At 39.0% G+C, this 20,392-nt stretch overlaps 1 protein-coding gene across 1 annotated transcript in view; it reads left to right on the plus strand.

Annotated features, from left to right (window-relative positions):
- The first annotated feature begins 49 nt into the window (after positions 1-49).
- Positions 50-20,392, plus strand: part of Exoc5 (exocyst complex component 5) — a 58,621-nt gene continuing 38,278 nt past the window's right edge. Inside the window, exons 1-4 of the mRNA XM_052733395.1 lie at positions 50-287; positions 14,442-14,536; positions 15,380-15,527; positions 18,068-18,262. Coding sequence (XP_052589355.1) covers positions 261-287; positions 14,442-14,536; positions 15,380-15,527; positions 18,068-18,262 — 465 coding nt within the window. The 5' untranslated portion in view covers positions 50-260. The remainder of the gene's footprint in view (positions 288-14,441; positions 14,537-15,379; positions 15,528-18,067; positions 18,263-20,392) is intronic.

Genomic DNA, 20,392 nt, shown 5'->3' on the forward strand with positions numbered 1-20,392 from the left:
CACTTCCGGCGTGCGAGGCGGTGACAATGGGAGCGGCGCGGGCGGCGCCGGGAGGCAGCTGACAGGCGTCTTGCGGCTCCGCTTCATGGCCGCTCTCCCGCGCAGCCTGCCCTGTGTGAGGAGCCGGGCAGCCCGCGGCCGTCTGCAGCCGGGGCCGGAGGCGGTCAGGCCGAGCTGGGACGTGCGAGCCGCGCCGCTGAGGCGCAGCATGTGAAGCGGAGACGGCCTCGAGCGCGGGGCGAGCCTCTCAGCCGGCCGGCATGGCCACGACGGCCGAGCTCTTCGAGGTGGGTCCCGGGGCTCCGCGGGCGGCGGCGGCGGCGGCGGCGGCGGGGGAGGGGCGGGGACGGAGCGGGGTGGCGGGGGCGGCAGGACGCTGGGCCCGGCTCGGGCGGCGGGGGGTCCCGACGTCCTGGCGACGGGACGAGGAGTGGGCTGGGCTGACTCGGGAGCCCCGGTTGGGCGAGCCCGGTCTTGCGGCGCGGATCCTCGCGATCGGTGCTGCTGGAGCCACCTGAAACTGGGACTCTTGGCGGCTTCTCCCTGTGGACGGACGTGCCGACAGGCTGGAAGTGGCCCCGGGGTCCCTGCCGGCTCGCCTTACAGTCTAGAAGACGGAGAGGATTGTTTCAGGACAATAAAGGCCTACTGAGCCTTTCGCAGCTTAGGGAAGCGACAGATTTAATGGCTGTGGAACCACCCAGCTGCTGGTTAGAGAAATCCTTCAGGTGCCGAGGGAGGCTGTGGGCGTTCAGATGTCGTTCCGGAGTGTTTCCGTATTTGAACTTGAAAATTGGATTTGGTGGCGTTCGTCGTAAGGAGCTGTGGTGTTTGAGATAATGGGATGGGGTTACAAAACACTGAAACAGTATTTCCTTATGTGAAAAAAAAAAAAATAGAAGTAGAGATACGAAGGAAGAATGAAGGATACACCATCTGCCCCTTTGGGGCGTGATTACTTCGTATCAACAGAAGTGAAAGTTGTAAAGAACACTGCGGTTCACAGTTAAGAATGTCACCATGGGTGAAAATGGTATCCTTTTGGTTGGCGCTTCAGAGTGGATTGTGGCTTGAATTTTAAATGCCATAGTTTCCATAACGAATTGAACTTTTTCACTGTTACTTTTTGTTACTACACCATCCCTAGCATGGATATAGCATTTGTTAGGAGAAGTAGCCTTCTTAAATTGTAAGTTATAATAAAAGTGATTTGAGTGAAGGGTTATAATTACACTTGAGAAAAAAATGTTGCTTTTTCTCAGACAATAAGTGTCTGGAGATGCTTAATATTAGCGTCTCTAATCATAAAATTCTGCCATCTGTTTCTTTACAGTAGGCCAGGAAAACTGTCTTAGTCCTCTGAACGTTTACTGTGTATCCTTGGTCAAAATACTAGGTAATTCTGTAATTCCTTGTTTCAATTTTTACATCTTTACAGGATTTGAGATATTTAAATCACGGATTTCACTAGTCACTTATTAACAGAAAATCATTCAATTTTCCTACTGTTACAATGAGTTCTCTTTGGCATTCACAGTTTTGTCTTGGCTCACATGCCATTTTCTTCTTTAAATATATGGCCAGATGAGTCCAGTAACTTACTTGAAAATGTGTTTTCTTTCCCAGGGATGAAGAAAAGGGGTGAAAAAATGTGTGTTTGTTTTCTAGGTCTTGCCATTTAGTAGAGTTGTTAAAGTTGTTTAACTTGGTGAGACCAGTTCTATAGTAGCTGATGAGGGAGCCAGTGATGATACAGTAATCAGAAGATTCTTAGGACAGACAAGCATATCAATAGGTCTTATAACTGAAGTGACCCCCCCTTCATATCTTGTTTCATCAAAATTAAAAACATAATAGTTACAATTAAATACTATCAGTTATGTATAATTAAGAAGTCTATTTGTCTTTTCCTGCATGGTTGTGAGTCTAACCCTGTAAGGAATAAGCTTTCATTCCCCTAGTGAAAAATTGACTTTACTCTCAAGAGGGGAGAAGGATAAAGGCCCCCAGTTTCTGCTGCCATTTCCTGCAGCTCCTGCCATAAATATAGGCTGCAGAGCTCCTGCTTCCCATTCTAAGTCACAGCTGGAGAACTGAAGGAAACAGGGCAGGATGTAGTCAAGGATATTTGGTTTTTATGCATCCTGGTTTTCATGTACTACTAAATAGAATTGTACTTTCATTTTCCACATTAGAGAAATTAAATGGAAACAAAGTAGAGTTTTGAACCCATGAAATTTCATTGTTAACTCGACTTCTTATAAAATCTTATTATTGGTTTGGTGACTCATCTTTTTGAACAGACAACTTCTGACAATAAAATCAAACTGTAGGATCTTTCCTCAGTTGACAGAATAATTTATTAATAGATGAGTCAGTGATTGCAATAATGTATATCCTGGAAGTTTCCCGGAATACCTTCTTAGTTTCATATCTTGTTGACAGGTCTTTCTGAAAGAATCTGTCTGTGGTGTTTTAAGTAATAAACTCAGGATGGCCTATCTGAACTGAGATTTCTCAGTGGTTTGGATTAGTGATATATTCAGCATGTTAAACAAAATGGCTTGACTGATAAATCCTTTCCTGTTGCTGCAGACATTGCTCTTTTATTTGTACTACTGAAGATACTTTCTTATTCCTCTGATGAATGGCTCCCTGTCATTCTCACAGATTCTTCCCATTTCTCTGGGCAGTATAGAGGAGAGTTGTAGCTAGAGTTTTCCTGCCTGGCCCACAGTCAGGACAAATCTCTCTCACCTGCCAGTCCCACAGCCACTCAGACCCAACCAAGTAAACACAGAGACTTATATTGGTTACAAACTGTATGGCCGTGGCAGGCTTCTTAGTAACTGTTCTTACAGCTTAAATTAATCCATTTCTATAAATCTATACCTTGCCACGTGGCTTGTGGCTTACCGGTACTTTACATCTTCCTTATCCTGATGGCGGCTGGCAGTGTCTCTCTGACTCAGCCTTCCACTTCCCAGCTTTATTCTCCTCCTTGTCCCGCCTATACTTTTTGCCTAGCCAATGGCCAATCAGTGATTTATTTATTGACCAATAATCAGCAACACATTTGCCATACAGAACATCCCACAGCAGAGAGTTCTTTGTTAAAAACTAGAGTTAGTTATTCATTCAGGAAATATTTTTGAGTACCATGAACTTCAAGATAAAGTGCTAAAATTAATAACACTGCATGTCTCATCAGACATGCCACAGAAAATTCATTGATGCAGCTGACAGTCCAGGCATTGGGCTTACGATCATGAAGTAAAATTATAGATGAGGTAGACAGATAGGTTAACTAATAAGCCCGGTGCAGAGGGAGAGCAGACTCCTCCTTTCTTGGGATAATTAGGAAAGGTTTCATGTAATACCTGAAGTTAGGTGTTGGTAAATGAGTAGAAACTTCAAGCAGGAGAAAGAAATTCTAAGACAGTGACAGAAGGTAACTCCAGTTTGTAAAATGAAGGGTGTTTAGGAAATACTGAGACTAGGGAGGGGTGTGTGTGTGTGTGTGTGTGTGTGTGTGTGTGTGTGTGTGTGTGTATGTGTGTGTTTAAGGAGTAGTAGCTCATTTCAAGTCTTGAAGATGATAGGAGTTTGAGAAAGTTTTGAGAAAGCTTTTGTAGATCATGTGTAAAGAAACTGATGACTTTTCCCTAGTAGGCTCAAGTGAATCATATGACTAATGTTAGTGTGACATCCCTTCTTGTCATTTGGTAATCCTTCCAGAATTGTCTGTTGTTGGTTGATGAACCTAAGAGGTAAAAATCTTAAACTAGTTTAATGGAGACAGAAAAATCAGAGAATTTGGGGAGGCATTTGGAAAAGAACAAAAAGAATTTGGTTACTAAGAAGTTAATTCATGTATGTGAAGTTGGGAAAGTAGGTGATTAATGATATATTAAGAAAATTGGTAGGACCCTTTCAGGGAGAAGAAATAATATATTAACTTTAAGTATCTATTAAGGAGAGAAGGAATGAATTTTTAAGAATGTTAGGCTAGATCTAGTCATACTGGTCTATAACCCCAGCTATTCTAGAGACCACTGCAGGAGGATTGCTAGTTCAAGACCAGCTGGGGGCTGGTTAGATTCCTATCTCAAAATAAAAAGCACCAGAGGACTGAGGATATGCTGAGTGCTTGATTAGCATACAGAAGGCTTTGGGTTCAATCCCAGTATTGCCAAAAAAAAAAAAAAAGGAGAAAAAACCAGTATAGATTAAAGCTGGATGTTGTAGCATATACCTGTAACCCCAGCAGCTGGGAGGTAGGCAGAAGAATGAGGAGTTCAAGATAAACTTGGCTACAGAGTGAGACCTTGTTTCAGAAAGCCAGAAATAAAGAAAGCTAAAATAGCAAAAAGGGCTTAATCAAGGTATCCTGTGAAGATATCAGAAGGCAGCCACTATTAACTGTAAATATGAATAAGTAACTTAGAAGGAAGTTACAACTAGTTTTAGCCCTTTAGAAATGATTGCTTCATATGGATAATTTAGATCTGAGATGGATGACATCTCTCAACTGTACATCTCATTAATTAGATGGTCTGAGCAGGTTACCTATTTTCTTTGTACCTCAGTTTTCCCATCTGTAGAAGAAAGTTATTTTGAAGATTGCCTTAAGTTTCTATCTCAGGGGAAAAAAGTGAAGATTTACCTTAAATTTGATAAGATAAACTACTTAGAAGAATGGTAGCCGCTTTGAATTTAAGTGGATTAGTAGGGCAGGAGGGACCTGTCATGGAAGTGCATACTTGTAGCTGAAGTTTTCTCCAGTCCTGCCTGGCCCATGGTCAGGACAAATCTCTCTCACCTGCTAGTCCCACAGCCGTTCAGACCCAACTGAGTAAACACACAGAGACTTATATTGCTTACAAACTGTATGGCCATGGCAGGCTTCTTGTTATCTAGTTCTTCTATCTTAAATTAACCCATTTCTATAAATCTATACCTTGCCACATGGCTCGTGGCTTACCAGTATCTTACATGTTGGTACTCATGGTGGCGGCTGGCAGCGTCTCCTGACTCAGCCTTCCTCTTCCCAGAATTCTCTTCTCTGCTTATCCCGCCTATACTTCCTGCCTGGCTACTGGCCAATCAGCATTTTATTTGTACAGAGCAATATCCACAGCACATACTTGTGATTCTGGTTTTGGGATTGCAGAGCAGGAAGGGCGTGAGTTTGAAGTCATGGGCTATATGGCAAGCCCCCACCCCCAAGACAAAATTGAGCATCCATCAGGGAGAAAAGCCTTTCAAAGTAGATTGAGAAATAGTCACACTGGAGAGAATGATAGCAGACTGGAGTGAGAGATTACAAATAGTGACTGTGGAAGGTTACATTATTCATGACGTCTGCAAGGTGTGTCATTCTACAGTGTGACTTACACTCATCCTCTTAGGTCTATGCTTTTTTTTCGTGAATCTGGAAACTTGAAGAAAGGCATTTACTGGGGTGAAGAAACACACACGTGGCAACAGACACCCAGACAGAAGACTGTTCTGAAAGCAGAGGTGGGACTCAGCCAAACGATCCCTCTAAGATCTTCTCTGTTGTCCTCACTTCTTAGAAATAAAAGAAGAAATGAGATGAAAGAGTTGAGCTAGGGTGATGTTTAAAGACCATTCCTGCTTTAAAATTTTTAAATCTAATTCTGTGATTCTGTTAAATCATGTAAAAGATACTATTAAATTCTGTTACTTTTCCTTTGGAACCTAAAACATCAGATATTTTTTAAAAATAAAGCATATTCTCATGGAAAAGAGATTTTACTTGATATGACCTAAAAAGTTGATGCAGTTCTCACTACCACTGTTGAGTCTTTTAAAGCATTGATATCTCCTTCAAGATTGTATTGGTAGTTTCCAAAAAAGTTTGTCTTGATTTTGTATCTTAATGTGCTTTATTTTTCTACCTTTCCATATTAATTTGAGATCCATCTTGGTAGCCTGAGACAAAGGATTTTATAGTGCTTTTCAAATAGCCAAAAATCAATAGAGTTTATTAATTTATAGGAAATATATAAAGAATATCATTAACAAATCAAGTGGCACTAGAGAGGAGGGCAAAACCATTTACTTCCAGTGTTATTGTTGTATTAGGCTCATATTTCTAATATATCTTTTGTTGGCAGCACCATGTAATACCAGTTTTTTATTTCTGGTTCACGAACTAGTTTGGGGTTTGTATATAGGCCAGGGTGTGATTTTCAAGAGCCTTTCAAGGGGATTTGCACATACCCCTAGCTAGCTAGTATTTTGGCTTGTTCAGCATTGTTCCCTTGACTACAGATGGAACGGAAGAACAGCATGTGACGGAGCTTGCCTTTGCTTTCAGTTAAAATATAGAGGAGAGAGTAAAACAGAAAAAAATTGTTATGAAACAGTAAGTGAGACTAGGCCTGGTGTCACAAGACTGGAATCCCAGTTACTTAGGAGTCTGAGGCAGGAAGATTGGAAGTTCAGTGCCTGGTTGGACTACAGAATGAGTCCAGGGCCAGCCTGGGCAATGCAATAAGGTGTTGTTGGAGGACTGGTAGTACAGTTCTGTAGAGAGTGCTTATCTACCATGTTTAGATCCCTGTATTTATGTGTTTGTAAATGAACAAAATCCAAAAAAGGAATAAATGGCAATAAATTGCTTTGCATTGGCATTTAAACTTTTATGGTTTTTTAGGGGGTTAAGGAGGAAAAATGGTGGAGCTAATGTGAGGGAAGAAATGGAAACCTTCAGAGATTTGAGCTAGGCTTTAGTCATTATGTCTTGTTCTTTTTTGTTTGCTTGGTTTTGTTTGTTTTTTGGTTTATTGTTGCTACTGTTTTAACAACAAACTGAGTAATTTTAAAAGAAATTAATTTTTCTTAGTGCTTGGAATTGAAATATCAAGGTGTTAGCATCTGGTGAAGGTCTTTTACTTTATTCTTGGTGGAGGGCAAAGAAGGGTAGAAGACAGGAAAGAGATTGGAATAAGCACATACTATTTGATTAATGAACTCACAACCTCAAGCTTCTTTATAACTGCAGTACATCTGTTCATGCAGGTAGTCTTCATTATCTAAACATCTCCCATTATACCTTATCCCACAACACTACTTCATAGGAGGTGAAATTACCAACACATGCTTTTTTTGGAAAACATATTCAAACCATAAGAAGTTGGGTTAATAGGGAACAAAAGGCATTCTGTAGAGTAAATAACATGACCCCAGATTAGGTACCTGGAGTAGCCTGAGTTTAGAGTAGGCGGACAGGCTGATGGGAGTGTGGCTATTCATTTTGGGAAACAGAAATCAGGGTAGGGTGGCTTAAGATGAACTGTAAAGCAGAGACACATGAATGCTTCCGGAAGTTTCTGAATAAAAGGCAGCAGTGTTTTAATGATTTCTGTGACAGATAGAAACATCATAAATCTAAGGAAAATACACTATAAGTAACAGTTGTTGGCCTAAGAGAATACAGAAATACTTGACTTTGAAATTCTCTATTCTTTCACTTAGATTGTGGGGGAATTACTCTAGTTTCTTTGTTTGTGGGTAGTTCTGACACATTATATTGATTTATTTGGGAGATAGTGGTGTAGGAAAATTAAAATTGGTTGGTTTTGTTTCAATGGAGATTTATATTCTTGACTAAAGGGAATAATTTCCAAGAGATTTCCAGTAGGAATGAACATAAATGCCATGGTTTGTCTTTCACATTTTCAAATTGCTATTATTTAGAGAATATGAAACCAGTTTGCACAGTGGCTAATGATGTAGAATTAAGTATAATGTGATAGTATCTTAGTACATAGTTCTTCGACCTTTGTTGATTGAAAAAAATTGCTCTAAGCCAGGTGGTGGTGGTGAATGCCTTTAATCCCAGCACTCGGGAGGCAGAGGCAGGTGAGTCTCTGTGAGTTCAAGGCCAGCCTGATCCACATAATGAGTTCCAGGACAGTCAGGGCTACACAGTGTGAGACCCTGTCTTGAAAATAATTAAATAAATAAATAATTACTCTAGCAAAATAAAAGGTGGAATGATACATCTTTATTAGGCTTATAAAATTCTATTTTTTTTTTAAATGAGAAGCCTTTTGGGAGGACATGCCTATTTAAAAGCCGAGGTGCTTGAGATTTGTTTGGTTTATAAGCAGAAATTTTTCCTAAAAAAATTTCATCCTGTAGTGATCAGTAACTGCTTTGTTTTAGACCTTAGCAATAATTTGATTGTTTCAGAAGATAAAATGTAATTGGAGGCGGAGCTTTCTGTCCTGTATGCCCCATTATACCCGGCAGTCACTTCCCAAATTGTCACTCAGAGGCTTCTATTAGTTATAAATGCTTGGCCAATGACTCAGGCTTACTACTAGCTAGCTCTTACATTTAAACTAACCCATATTTCTTATCTATGCTTTGCCACATGGTTCGTGGCTTGTTACCTCATTTTCTACATGTCTTGCTTCCTCCACAGCTGGCTGGCTGGCTGGCATCTGCCCTAGCTCCGCCCTTCTTTATCTCTGTCTTCAGTTTGAATGTACCACTTAACTTTATTCTGCCTTGCTATTGGCCAAACAGCTTTATTATCAACCAATGAGAGCAACACATATTCACAGCATACAGAAGGACATCCCACAGCAATAAAACTTCTGTTTTGCTTCTAGAATATTGTTCTCTCAATTTTCCTCCTCCTTCATTGGTATCTCTTGTTTTGTCTATTCTGTAGGATCTTTTTCCTGCTCTTTTCCCCCCAAATTGGCATGCCTTCCTCCTTCCTAATGATCTCATGCATTCCTGAGGTTTTAAATAACTGTCTATGTGTCAACTCCGAAATTACATATTCCGTTGTTTCGTTATAACACCAACCTGTTTTTTTTAGCTACATGCTTTATATTTTTACTCTGACACCTAATCTATAGTATGATATATACAGAACAAAACTCTTGTTTCCTCATTCCCTTTCCATCTCCTTCCTTGGTCTCCTCCATGTCAGTAAAAAGTACCACCATATAGTTATTCAGGCCATAAACCTCTTCAAGAAATTTCTGTTTCTGACTGGCAAAATAAAGAAATAGTCAATGAAATGACTCCTAACGATGTTCTGCTATACTTGTAGATCAGAGCCTAGCGTCGTCGTCATCAGAGAGGTTTCATTCAGCAACTGATAGGAGCAGATACAGAGACCCACAGCCACACATTAGGTAGAGTTTGGGGAATCCTGAGGAAGAGGGGGAGGAAGGATTGTAGGAACCAGAGGAGTCAAGGACACCACAAGAACATGACCCACAGAATCAACTAACCAGAGCTCCTAGGGGCTCACAGAGACTGGAGCGACAATCAGGGAGCTTGTATGGGTCTGACCTAGGTCCTCTACATATATGTAATGGTGTGTAGCTTGGTGTTTTTGTGGGTCTCCAAACAGTGGGAATGGGGTCTGTCTCTGAGTTTTTTGCTGGCTTTTGGGACCCTTTTCTTCCTACTGGGTTGCCTCGTCTAGCTTTGATATGAGAGTATGTGCCTGGTCTTATTATAACTTGTTATATATCACTGGGAGGCCTGCTCTTTTCCGAAGGAAAACGGAGAATTGGATCTGGGGGAGAGCAGAGGTGGAGAGGAAGGGACTGGGAGGAGCAGGGGAAGGGGAAAACTGTAGTCAGAATGTAATATATGAAAGAAGAATAAATAAATTAATTAAAATAAAGAAATTCCTGTTTCCTTTTTCTCCTTTCTCTTCACTTCCATCCCTTCAGCAGTATTTAAATATATCCCTTAAAATTATATGAACCCATTTCTCAGCACCCTGACCTCTGCCACTTTCATCTAAACCACTGTTGTTATCTCTTGACAGTGTTGTTGGTTGGGTCCTCTTAGAAGCAGATACTGAGAGAGAGAGAGAGTTTATTAGACAGCACATTTATTAGGAGGTACCCCTGGGGTGAAGAGGTAGGGTAGGGGAGTAGATAGGACACATGGAGAAGTACAACATGTATGGCAGTGTGCTGTGCTGGTAGCACCTGTGTGAAGAGCTATGAAACTAAAATGAGTTGTCACTTTGTGTGGTTTTGACCATACTCATCAGGCCTTTATGCGCCTGTCTCAGGCATTGGAGTCATGTTACATTGAGAAAGGTGTGTATTCAGTGGAATGGCACTCAGTAGCTGAGAGGGTCCATGAAACACCACCAGGTAGAAGCACCAGTTCTGGCTCAGGCGAGTCCCTTTCTGCAGGGAGAGCTGGAGGTACATCGCTGTCTACAGTAGGACACCCTGTGCCACTAGATTCTACCCCTTTAATGCACTTCTACTTCCTTTGTGCTGAGGCAAACACATTCCCCCATTGGTGTCAAGATCTCTTTCACTGTGGATGTGAGACATGAACAGATTAGGAGCTAGGGTAGGCAGGGCAGTTTGTACTTTACTTCTTGTTCCTAATCCCGATAGTTTTTCCTCGTGAGAAAACTTTAAAGGTTTTTTAATTTGGAGTATATCCTGCAACTTAAGAGGACAGAACTCCATCTCTATAGAGGGAGTACCACCTTTGAACTGGTGCTTTTGTTGTACCTTCAGTGTAGTTCCACCTAGTCTGTTATGATAACCCTGAACCCTCTGTTCCTGTGTTTTTCTTCTCTCTTAATTCTGGCCGTTGTTGAGAATAAGGTATTGAAATTCCTATGGTTTTATATAGCTCTCTTTCTATCTAGTTCTGTCATGCCAATACACACTAGGTTAACACATTAAAGATAATAACCTCAGAAGTCCTGCCAGTGTTTCATTAAGGAATGAAAACAGCACCTTCTTCTTGGGTTAATTTAACCAAGAATGAGCCCAAATTTCAATTCTCTGCCTCTTCCTGGGTCTGTGGTCTGGTTGCTTACCTACCTATCTGTAATCTGTCTGTCCCTGTTGCCTGTAAGTTGTGTCTTATGTCGGTTATGCCCCTGTATCTGTGCCTGTCCCTAACAAATGACTTTCTTCTGTATTTACTAAACAGCACAGAAAACATGGCGTGTGAATGGAATCAGTGATACTTCACAGAAATCTTTAACAGAATTTTACAAGAAAAATTACTTTACTGGCCCAAGCTGACTCTTGAATAGCCAACAGTACTGCAGATAGGCATCATCAAGCTATATCCAGATTGCTTCCAACATTTATGGTAGACATTGGATGCTTCCAGCCTCTTGGCTGCTTTTAGCAAATGATTACAACACACATACACAAATATATTACTTTGGTTCAGGGTAGAAGACTTCATAATTTAAAATTCAAACTATGTTTAACTTAGATTGTAAAAGTTGATTGCCCAGAAAATCCAAGACATAGTAAGATTGGTTACACTGTTCTCTTAAAGGCAGGTTAAATTTAATCAGGCTGTGTATTGTCTTAAATGATCTCAATGTTCATTATTAACTTTGCTGTCGGGTCTGCCAAAAGTTAAGACTTTTTGAATTAGAGATATTTTCATAAAAGTATATCACTATACTTTCAGTGTTGCCGGTATGTTTATATGTGGTTTCTCATTAGGTACTTAAATGTTTTTAATTGTTGTATCTTATTGTTAATTGAAACCTTTGTAGTAGTATTGTCTTTTGTAACCTGTTTTCAAATTTCAAGTCCTCCTTTTGGTTAATATTATATTTATATAGGTGGAGTTTCTCTCTGTTCCAGCAGCAACTCCCAAATAACCAGACTGATACTTATTATTAATTATACATGCACAGCTGATAGCTTAGGCTTGTTTTTAGTTAGCTCTTATAACTTAAATTAACCCATTTCTGTTAATCTGTGTGCTGCCCCAGGCTCGTTTACCTCATATATGAACTGCCCATGTTGCTTGCTCTGTGCTTCATGGCGTTTCGTCTGACTCTGCCCTCTTCTTCCCAGCGTCCTTTGTGTCTCACTGTCCTGCCTATACTTCCTGCCTAGCTACTGGCCATTCAGCTTTTATTAAACCAATCAGAAGGCACCTTGGCAAGGACACATCTTCACAATGTACAAAAAGATTATTCCATAACATATTAATATGGAATATCATTTCCCATCCTTTCACTTTGAGTCTCTTGTAAACAGCATGTAGTTAGGTCCTATTTTTGATCCTCTGCCAATCTCTGGAAAGTTTAATACTTATAGGTAAAGTAACTGCTAATTAGGAAAGACTAATATAATTTGTTGTTTACTTTCTTTGTACCTTACAGCTTTTGCCCTTCATTTCTGGCCCGTCTTCTCAGTTTAGTTGCTAGTTTGTTCTAAAACACTTAAATTCTGTATTCATTTATTTTTCTGTATATTTTGTACAATTATGTTTATTGTTACCATGAGGCTTGTGTTTGAATTCTTATCACACTCTAGTTTAAATTTCTATCAGCTTAAATTCAATAAATTAATAACTATTCTCTATTCGCACCTCATTTATTATTGAATCACCAAATTACCTTTATATATTGTATGCCCCAAACATAAGCTTATAATTTTTAAAATATATTAATTTCTTAAATTATGCATGAAACAAAATATTAAGTTGTAGCCAGGGTTATTATTGTTTAAGACTACCTATCTGTTTACTTATCTTTTGCAGCTCTGCTTCTTCCTTGGGATTGTTGCTGCATTGGTCCATGAGGGTGGAGGGAGCAGAAGTAGGGAACAGGGTTTGGATGACTGTGGGTATGATGGAGACAGCCCTCTGGGAAACAGACTTCAGTGAATCAGCTCAACTTTATTCCAGAGTATAAGGAATATATAGGACCGGGGAGCCTGGGGACAAACCCTAATTTCCATTAAGTGGCATGCTCTATCACGAGGTTTCATAGGTGGCAGTAGGGCCCTGGAGCAGAGCTCCTAGCACAAGTCTTTTAGCAGGAATCTGTGCCAAGGGTCAAGCTAAAGATAAATCAGGCAGCTGGCTTAGAGACAGCTTTCAGATAGGTCAGTCCTCAGGGCCAAGGAATATTCTCCAGATAAGAGCAGGTAGAAAGCAGGAAATTTCACAGGGAGGGAGGGAGTCTTTGTGTCCCTGAGCTTTTGGAAAAAGCTGCCAGGCCATGATAGACTGCAACCTCTGACCAGCCAGCAAGACCTTTCAACAACCTTTATTAGGATTTTTATTTCATATGTTGTTAGGTTGTTGCCTAGTGCCCATTTAGTTTGCCTTTTATCCTGGGCAGGTCTAGTGGTAACAGACTTTCAGCTTTTATTTACTTATTTATTTTAATTAGGGACATCTTAATTTCTCCCTTGCTTTTGAATGCTGCTGTTGCTGGGTATAGGATTCTTTGACAATTTTTTGTCTTAGCACTTTGAACTTATTAGGCATCTGGCCACCAATGTGATAACAAGCCCTGCTAATATTCTTAGGTGACCCTGTGTGTGTGACTTCATTCTTTCATGTTAACTTTCACAAGTCTTTGCCCTTCAAAAGTTTGAAAGTGCTAGGATTACAAGCATGCATCATTTTGCCCAGCATATTTGCTATTTTTTATTGGACCTTCTACTTTAATAACTTAATAATAGTAATCTAATAATGCTTTGTCTGAGAAAATTTAATATGCTTGTTATCAGATAGTGTATACATGTTTCTTCATTTCATTGACTATTGTTTTATGTGATTTAGTAGGATATAGCTTTTCATATAATTTTATGCAGTTTTATTGACTATGTAGTTATCAGCATTACACACAATGCTTAGTTACTCCAGAATTTTTTCTTTGTATATGCATTTCCTTGCAATTTTTATTTTTAATTTCTATTTTTAAGTTTTTGAGACACGGGCTTGTTAGGCAACCAAGAATTTGTTGTGATCTTGCCTCAATCTCTAAGTGGTGGGAAAATAAAACCAGGAGGTTAGAGCTGAGCATTTGTAACCCTTTTGATGTTGTTAAAGGTTGCTGCTGTCTTCTAAAGGTTCTACCTGTTGTTGCCAGCAGTGCGTGTGCAGATTTCAGTATTATCCTCTCACCACACTGCACTCTGTGATTCACAGAGTTCTTTGCTTCTGAGGTTAAAAAAATAATAACCTGCTGGATGTCATGTGGCACAGGCCTTCAATCCCAGCGGCCCTGGCAAGGCAGAGACAGGAGGATCTCTGAGTTTAAGGCCAACCTGGTCTTCATAGCAAGACTTCAGGGCTACAGAGTAAGACCCTGTTTTCCCTCATGCCTGCCCGCCCAAAAAGATCACTTGGCTTTGTTGGATTGCTAGTAAAGCTATGCAGTTCATGTGTTTTGTTTGTTTGTTTTCTCATTTCCTATTTGGTTGCTCCAACTGGTCAGTAATGCTGTTCTAATATTTTAGTATACTACATTTCTTTAAACAGCTTTACTTATTGAGGATTTTTAAACAACAAAAAAACTTTTTAATAATAATAGACATTAATTTTCAAGTTCTGTGTAGTAAAGCCTATTTTAGACCTGTAAGTTGTTCTGTAAGGTCTTGTTAAAACATGTTTCTTCTGTGAACCAGGAGCCTTTTGTGGCCGATGAATACATCGAACGTCTTGTGTGGAGAACCCCAGGAGGTGGGTCTCGAGGTGGACCTGAAGCTTTTGATCCTAAAAGGTAAACTAAAAAACAAAATTTTCATAGTCCCAATGTAGGACTACAAATTGTGTTTAGATTAGAGACGACTGTATTGGGATTCCTTTCAGTGTTCATATAAAACAAGTTTAATTAACAGTTTGTTCCTATCTCAAAAAAATTTCTCACAGCATTAGAAGTCTGAAATTGTGTTTTTCCTGAAGCACTTTAACTGATTGAATGAAGGGATTTTATTGACATAAAGAATTTAATTTCTCTGCTTAGCATTAAGTTGGAAAAGTCTGGTTTAAACCATGGCTCAGCATGGTACTGCACACCTATCATCTCAGCAGTAGAGGCTGAGGCAGAGCTGGGAGTTGGAAGCTAGCCTGGAATCCATAGCAAAACTCTGAGCCTGAACAAACAAATAATAATAATAAAAAGTTGACTATGTTCTTTTAAACCTAACAGCTGTAAATCAGAGAAACAAAGTCATTGAAGTCTGTTATGCGTATTTTTTATTGTGCGTTTACCTTCTTGATTTTTAAATGCTGAAGCTTGTTTGGATATTTAATGGGAATTCTTGGAGGTTTTCCTTTGCCTTAGAGATAATCCATTGCAAAGTCAATAACAATTGCCTATATTTCCAAATGCTATGTCTTTTTTAAAGCCATGCAACCTGTTAAAAGTGAAAAGAAAATTATGACATTGCCAAAAGTTTTTTTTTTTTTTTTCATTGAAGAAATTACAACAAGATACTGTAAGGAAAATGAACATGCTTGTCCCTATCTCAACAAACCCTATTAAGACCTTCCCGAAGGGACCTGGTCATCCCTTTTTGATTAATAATAGGCAAGTTATTGTATTATTACTGTCCTCTACCAGGTTATTAGAAGAATTTGTGAATCATATTCAGGAACTCCAGATAATGGACGAAAGGATTCAAAGGAAAGTAGAGAAGTTAGAACAACAGTGTCAGAAGGAAGCTAAGGAATTTGCTAAGAAGGTCCAAGAGCTTCAGAAAAGCAATCAGGTACACAGTTGGCTGAGACTATAACATATTTTCATTTTTCTTAGGTTATAATATTGTTGTGATCTTGCCTTTTCAGCCTTAGGCATTTGAAGAGTCAAGTCAAATTATAATAACTTCTAACTTTCTGGTCCTGTGTAATAAAATAATGTATTATTGCCTTCTATTGCCATTGGTGTGCTAGTTGGGTGGGTTTGGAAGCACAGCACTCCTCTTTTCAGGTTATGACCCTTGTTTCAGCTCTTGAGTAAGCTGTCACAAGACTGACTGACTAGTCCATAGACCTGTACTTTGAGAAATTCCTTATTAGAATGGATGTTTAAGAAGTCATTTTAATTCTATCTAATCATAAGTAAGACCAGATCTGGATCAAGTGTTCCCCTGGTGCGGTGGTTCTCAGTGGTTCTCAACCCTCCTAATGTTGTGACCCTTTAATACAGTTCCTCATGCTGTGGTGACTCCCAACCATAAAATTATTTTTGTTGCTACTTCATAACTATAATTTTGCTACTGTTATGAATCATAATGTAAATATCTGATATGCAGGATATCTGATATGGGAGGTGTCACGACCCACAGGTTGAGAACTGCTGTCCTAAAGAAATTTGATTTAGGCCAGGCGGTGGTGGCGCACGCCTTTAATCCCAGCACTCGGGAGGCAGAGCCAGGCGGATCTCTGTGAGTTCGAGGCCAGCCTGGGCTACCAAGTGAGTCCCAGGAAAGGCGCAAAGCTACACAGAGAAACCCTGTCTCGAAAAACCAAAAAAAAAAAAAAAAAAAAAAAAAAAGAAATTTGATTTGAGTAGTTTCACAAGAGGCATTAGGATATGCCTCAATGAGAGTTCTACTGTAACTGGGAAAAGCAGGTGTAGAGCTCTCTTCCTCAGTCCATTTTTCAGTAAAACCAAACCACTAGTCTGGCCCCAAGGGCTACACATGCCAGACTTCTTAGCTTCTATTAGGTCTTGGGATTGATCTGAATGTCTAAATCTCTTTCCCTGGCTTGGTTTAATTTGGAATTTGTCTTTTCTAAGAATAGTTTGAAGAACATTGTTGAACTTTGTTCACTCTCGGGGAGCAAGCTCATTTCTGCTAAAAGCTCATCATGTCCTTTTATTTAAGCGTATATGGCTATGGTAAAGTATTTGATTAAAGAAATCAATAATTTAAGTGTGTTTTTGAATAATTATGGTGACAGTTTCCATATACTTCTAATAGAGTTTTGCCTTGATTAATAAAAATAATATTAATAGTTAATGTAACAAACTTGAGCCAGTCTGTCTGAGTTTGAATTGTAGCCTGACCACTAAGCTAATTGTGTAATCTCAAGCAATTAAACATCTCTGAGTGTCATGCTTTTATGTGTAAAATGGGTTATGATAACTAAGTAAACATATTGATAGTAATATATAATTGATAAGCAATATATTTAGAATAGTATCTGATGCAAAGCAAGTCCTCAATAAATGTTGCAGCTCTTCTCCCTCTAAAGATTAGAACAAAAGTATCCTACTGAATTATCAATTATCAATCGTCCTGCTATTGGCAAATCTAAGGAATTGATTGCGTTCAGTTTTTTTGTATTGTAGGACAAGGGAAAGAGAATGCAGAAAATATTATCTTTGCTTTAGTAGAATAATTTCTGTAGTCTATCCTGTTTTCAAAACTTGCAAAGAACCAATTTATCACAGATTTACTAGTGTCACTTGCATTTTGGTTGGAAGTGGTAAGACAGAGTCTTGATATGTAGTGGAGATTGGCCACTCACTTGCAGTTTTCTTCCTATCAGTGTCTCATGTGCTGAAATTACAGGCATGTACCACCACACCCAGCTTAGCATTGCTTTTTAAATATTTTTAATGTTAATATTTTTAATATTTTCTTTTTTTTTTTTGGTCTTTCGAGACAGGGTTTCTCTGTGTAGCTTTGCGCCTTTCCTGGAACTCACTTGGTAGTCCAGGCTGGCCTCGAACTCACAGAGATCCACCTGGCTCTGCCTTCTTTTTAATCAGTACCCTTCAACTTCTAATACATTTTTCTAATCTTTTCAGTTCAGTAGCGGAGGTGATTTTCAAAAGTCCAGTCTCATGGAGCTGGGGAGGGGCTGTGTGTAAAGGGCTCGCTCTGCAAGCATGAGGGCCCGAGTTCCTGAAGAGCTGGGTTTGGTGGCGTTCATGTGTAACCCAGCACAGGGGTGGGGTGAAGGGATGGCGGAACAGAGACAGGAGGAGCCCTAGAGCTTGCTGGTTGCCATGACAGTAAGCTCCAAGTTCAGTGAGACCCTGTCTTACACATAAGGTGGAGTGCAGTAGAGGACGGCACCTGGTGTTGACCTCTGATCTCTAAACTGTGAGGCTGGTATAGTAAATATGTTTTTACTGTGTTAGGGGTCAAACCCAGGGACTTGTTCATGATAGGCAAGTGATCTGCCATTAATGCCCTGAGCTGGTAGTTTAGTTTGGAGAAGTATTAACATATAAACTTAATAACTTATAAACTTACAAACTTCTCTGATTATATTCTCTGTGTGCACATGGTCCTAGGTTGCCTTCCAACATTTCCAAGAACTAGATGAGCACATCAGCTATGTAGCCACCAAAGTGTGTCACCTTGGAGACCAGTTGGAAGGGGTAAACACACCTAGACAACGTGCAGTGGAGGCTCAGAAGTTGATGAAATATTTTAATGAGTTTCTAGATGGAGAATTGAAATCTGATGTTTTTACAAATTCTGAAAAGGTAAGCATTGTCCGAATAAAAGCAATAATCAAATTTTAATTGGTTTGCCTTGTATTTTTAAAAAGATTTATTTGTTTGTGTGGGAGCTTCATACACCTGTGCACAGTTGCCTTGCATTTTTATTTATGGAATTATAATTCATTATAAATGCTGAGATAACTATTTTTAAGTATTTACTTATCCTTTGACTTTTAACATTAATGAAATTTACATAGTCTTTAATAGTTATATACTATAGGGTAGTAGACCTGAACTGAATTGTTGAGGAGCTGAACTCTTTTTGTAAAGGAATCCACAAGTCCTATTTTCTATTTACTTGAATAAAGATCCCTTACAAAGGATTAAAGCAAATTAGGCCATGATCATTGAAAACTCTTGAGTTAGTTTTGTTATTTTTTTCATAACACAGTCACTTAATCTTCATCTAAAGGTATATGTTATTGGTTATTCTACATTTAAGAGGAAGCAACTTAGCTTGCTTTCCTCCCATTTAGGGAAAAATAACAATTTATGAGAAAAAAGATAGTCTCATGAATCATATGCTTATTGTATTGTTGCCCACTCATTTGTTGAATACAGTTTTACTGATTTATTCCAAATTTACTGTGTAGAACATCAGATTTCAAGGTGTTAAAAACTAAATATTAATGAAGTTTGTTTTGAATTAAGCAACATATTCTTATGAGTAGAACTCTGTAAAGCTAAAAGATTTATAATATTTATATATAAAAATGGTTACATGTCGGTAGATAATCCCTCTAAAGAAAGACAGTGTTTTAAAGATTGAGTTTTGAAAATTATAGTATAAAGTAGTCCTGATAAATATCATAGTATCGTTTTATATTTATGTGGTTTATATACAGGAATGTATATGAGACTTGACAAATTGCATTTCAGGATGGTTATGGAATTTTTAGCTTTTTTTTCTAAATCTTAATAAATATAGTATGAAAGTACCTATTTAAAACATGAAAATTCTGTTTTCTATTGAATGAGTTGGATATAGTAAGACTGATTCCTTAGATTAGTTTTGGTTGTACCCGTTAGATTGTATGCTCTAAACAAAATACAACTATCTTAACCAATATGTTACCCCATTTTGGTTTTTTTTAATAGATTATTTTTAATATAATATATTATGATTATGGTTTTTCCTCCCCCAACTCCTCCTGGATCCCCCCCCACTTTTCCACCTTCCCAAGTCTACTCCCTTTCTTTCTCACTTATTATGATACAAGCAGGTATCTAAAATAATTATTGTGATTATACAAAAATTATTAATAAACAATTCTGATTGTATATTCTGTGTGCACATGGTCCTAGGTTGCCTTCCAACATTTCTATTAACTAGATGAACACATTAGCTATGTAGCCAGCAAAGTGTGTCACCTTGGAGACCAGTTGGAAGGGGTAAACACACCTAGACAGCATGAAGTGGAGGCTCAGAAATTATTATTGTTAACATCATTATAATGTTATTATTATACAAAATAAAAGCAAACCAGTATAAGACAAAAAACAAGCCAAAGAAAAGCTCAAGAAACATACAGATTCAGATTCACACATACAGAAATCCCATAAAAATATAAAACTGGGAACCATAATATATACAAAGGACCTATAAAGTTAAAAATAACAAAAAGCCCTTACAAAGCATTATGAGACAAAGTTAAAAAACAAAACAAAAAAACCTTACAAAGTGTTGTAAGACAAAGAGCCTACAAAATGCCATTGTGTTCATTCTGTGTTGGCTATCTGCTGATGGCCATGGGGCCTGGCCTTAAGAGTGGTTTGTATACCGAGTGAGACACAGTTAGATAAACCTAACTTTTCATTATTGTGAGTGGTTATCAATGGAGAGAGCTTCTGGTTTAGGATGTGGGCTTGTGTCCCCTCCCCATCTCAGCACTGGGACCCTATCAGGCCCAGACTTGTGTAGGCACTGTGCATGCTGTCATAGTTTTTGTGAGTTCGTGTATGTGTCAGAAGGTCTTGCCGTGTTTAGAAGGTCTGGTTTTCTTGCTGTTTTCTCCGGCTCTTACAATCTTTCCGCCTCTTCTGCAGGGTTCCCTGAGCCTTGAGGGGAGAGAAAATCTAGAGATATCCCAATTAGGACCAATTGCTCTAAAG

The sequence above is a fragment of the Peromyscus californicus genome, unplaced genomic scaffold, assembly GCF_007827085.1.
Source record: "Peromyscus californicus insignis strain IS unplaced genomic scaffold, ASM782708v3 Scaffold_12__1_contigs__length_115047231, whole genome shotgun sequence".
In the NCBI taxonomy this organism is placed as follows: domain Eukaryota; kingdom Metazoa; phylum Chordata; class Mammalia; order Rodentia; family Cricetidae; genus Peromyscus; species Peromyscus californicus.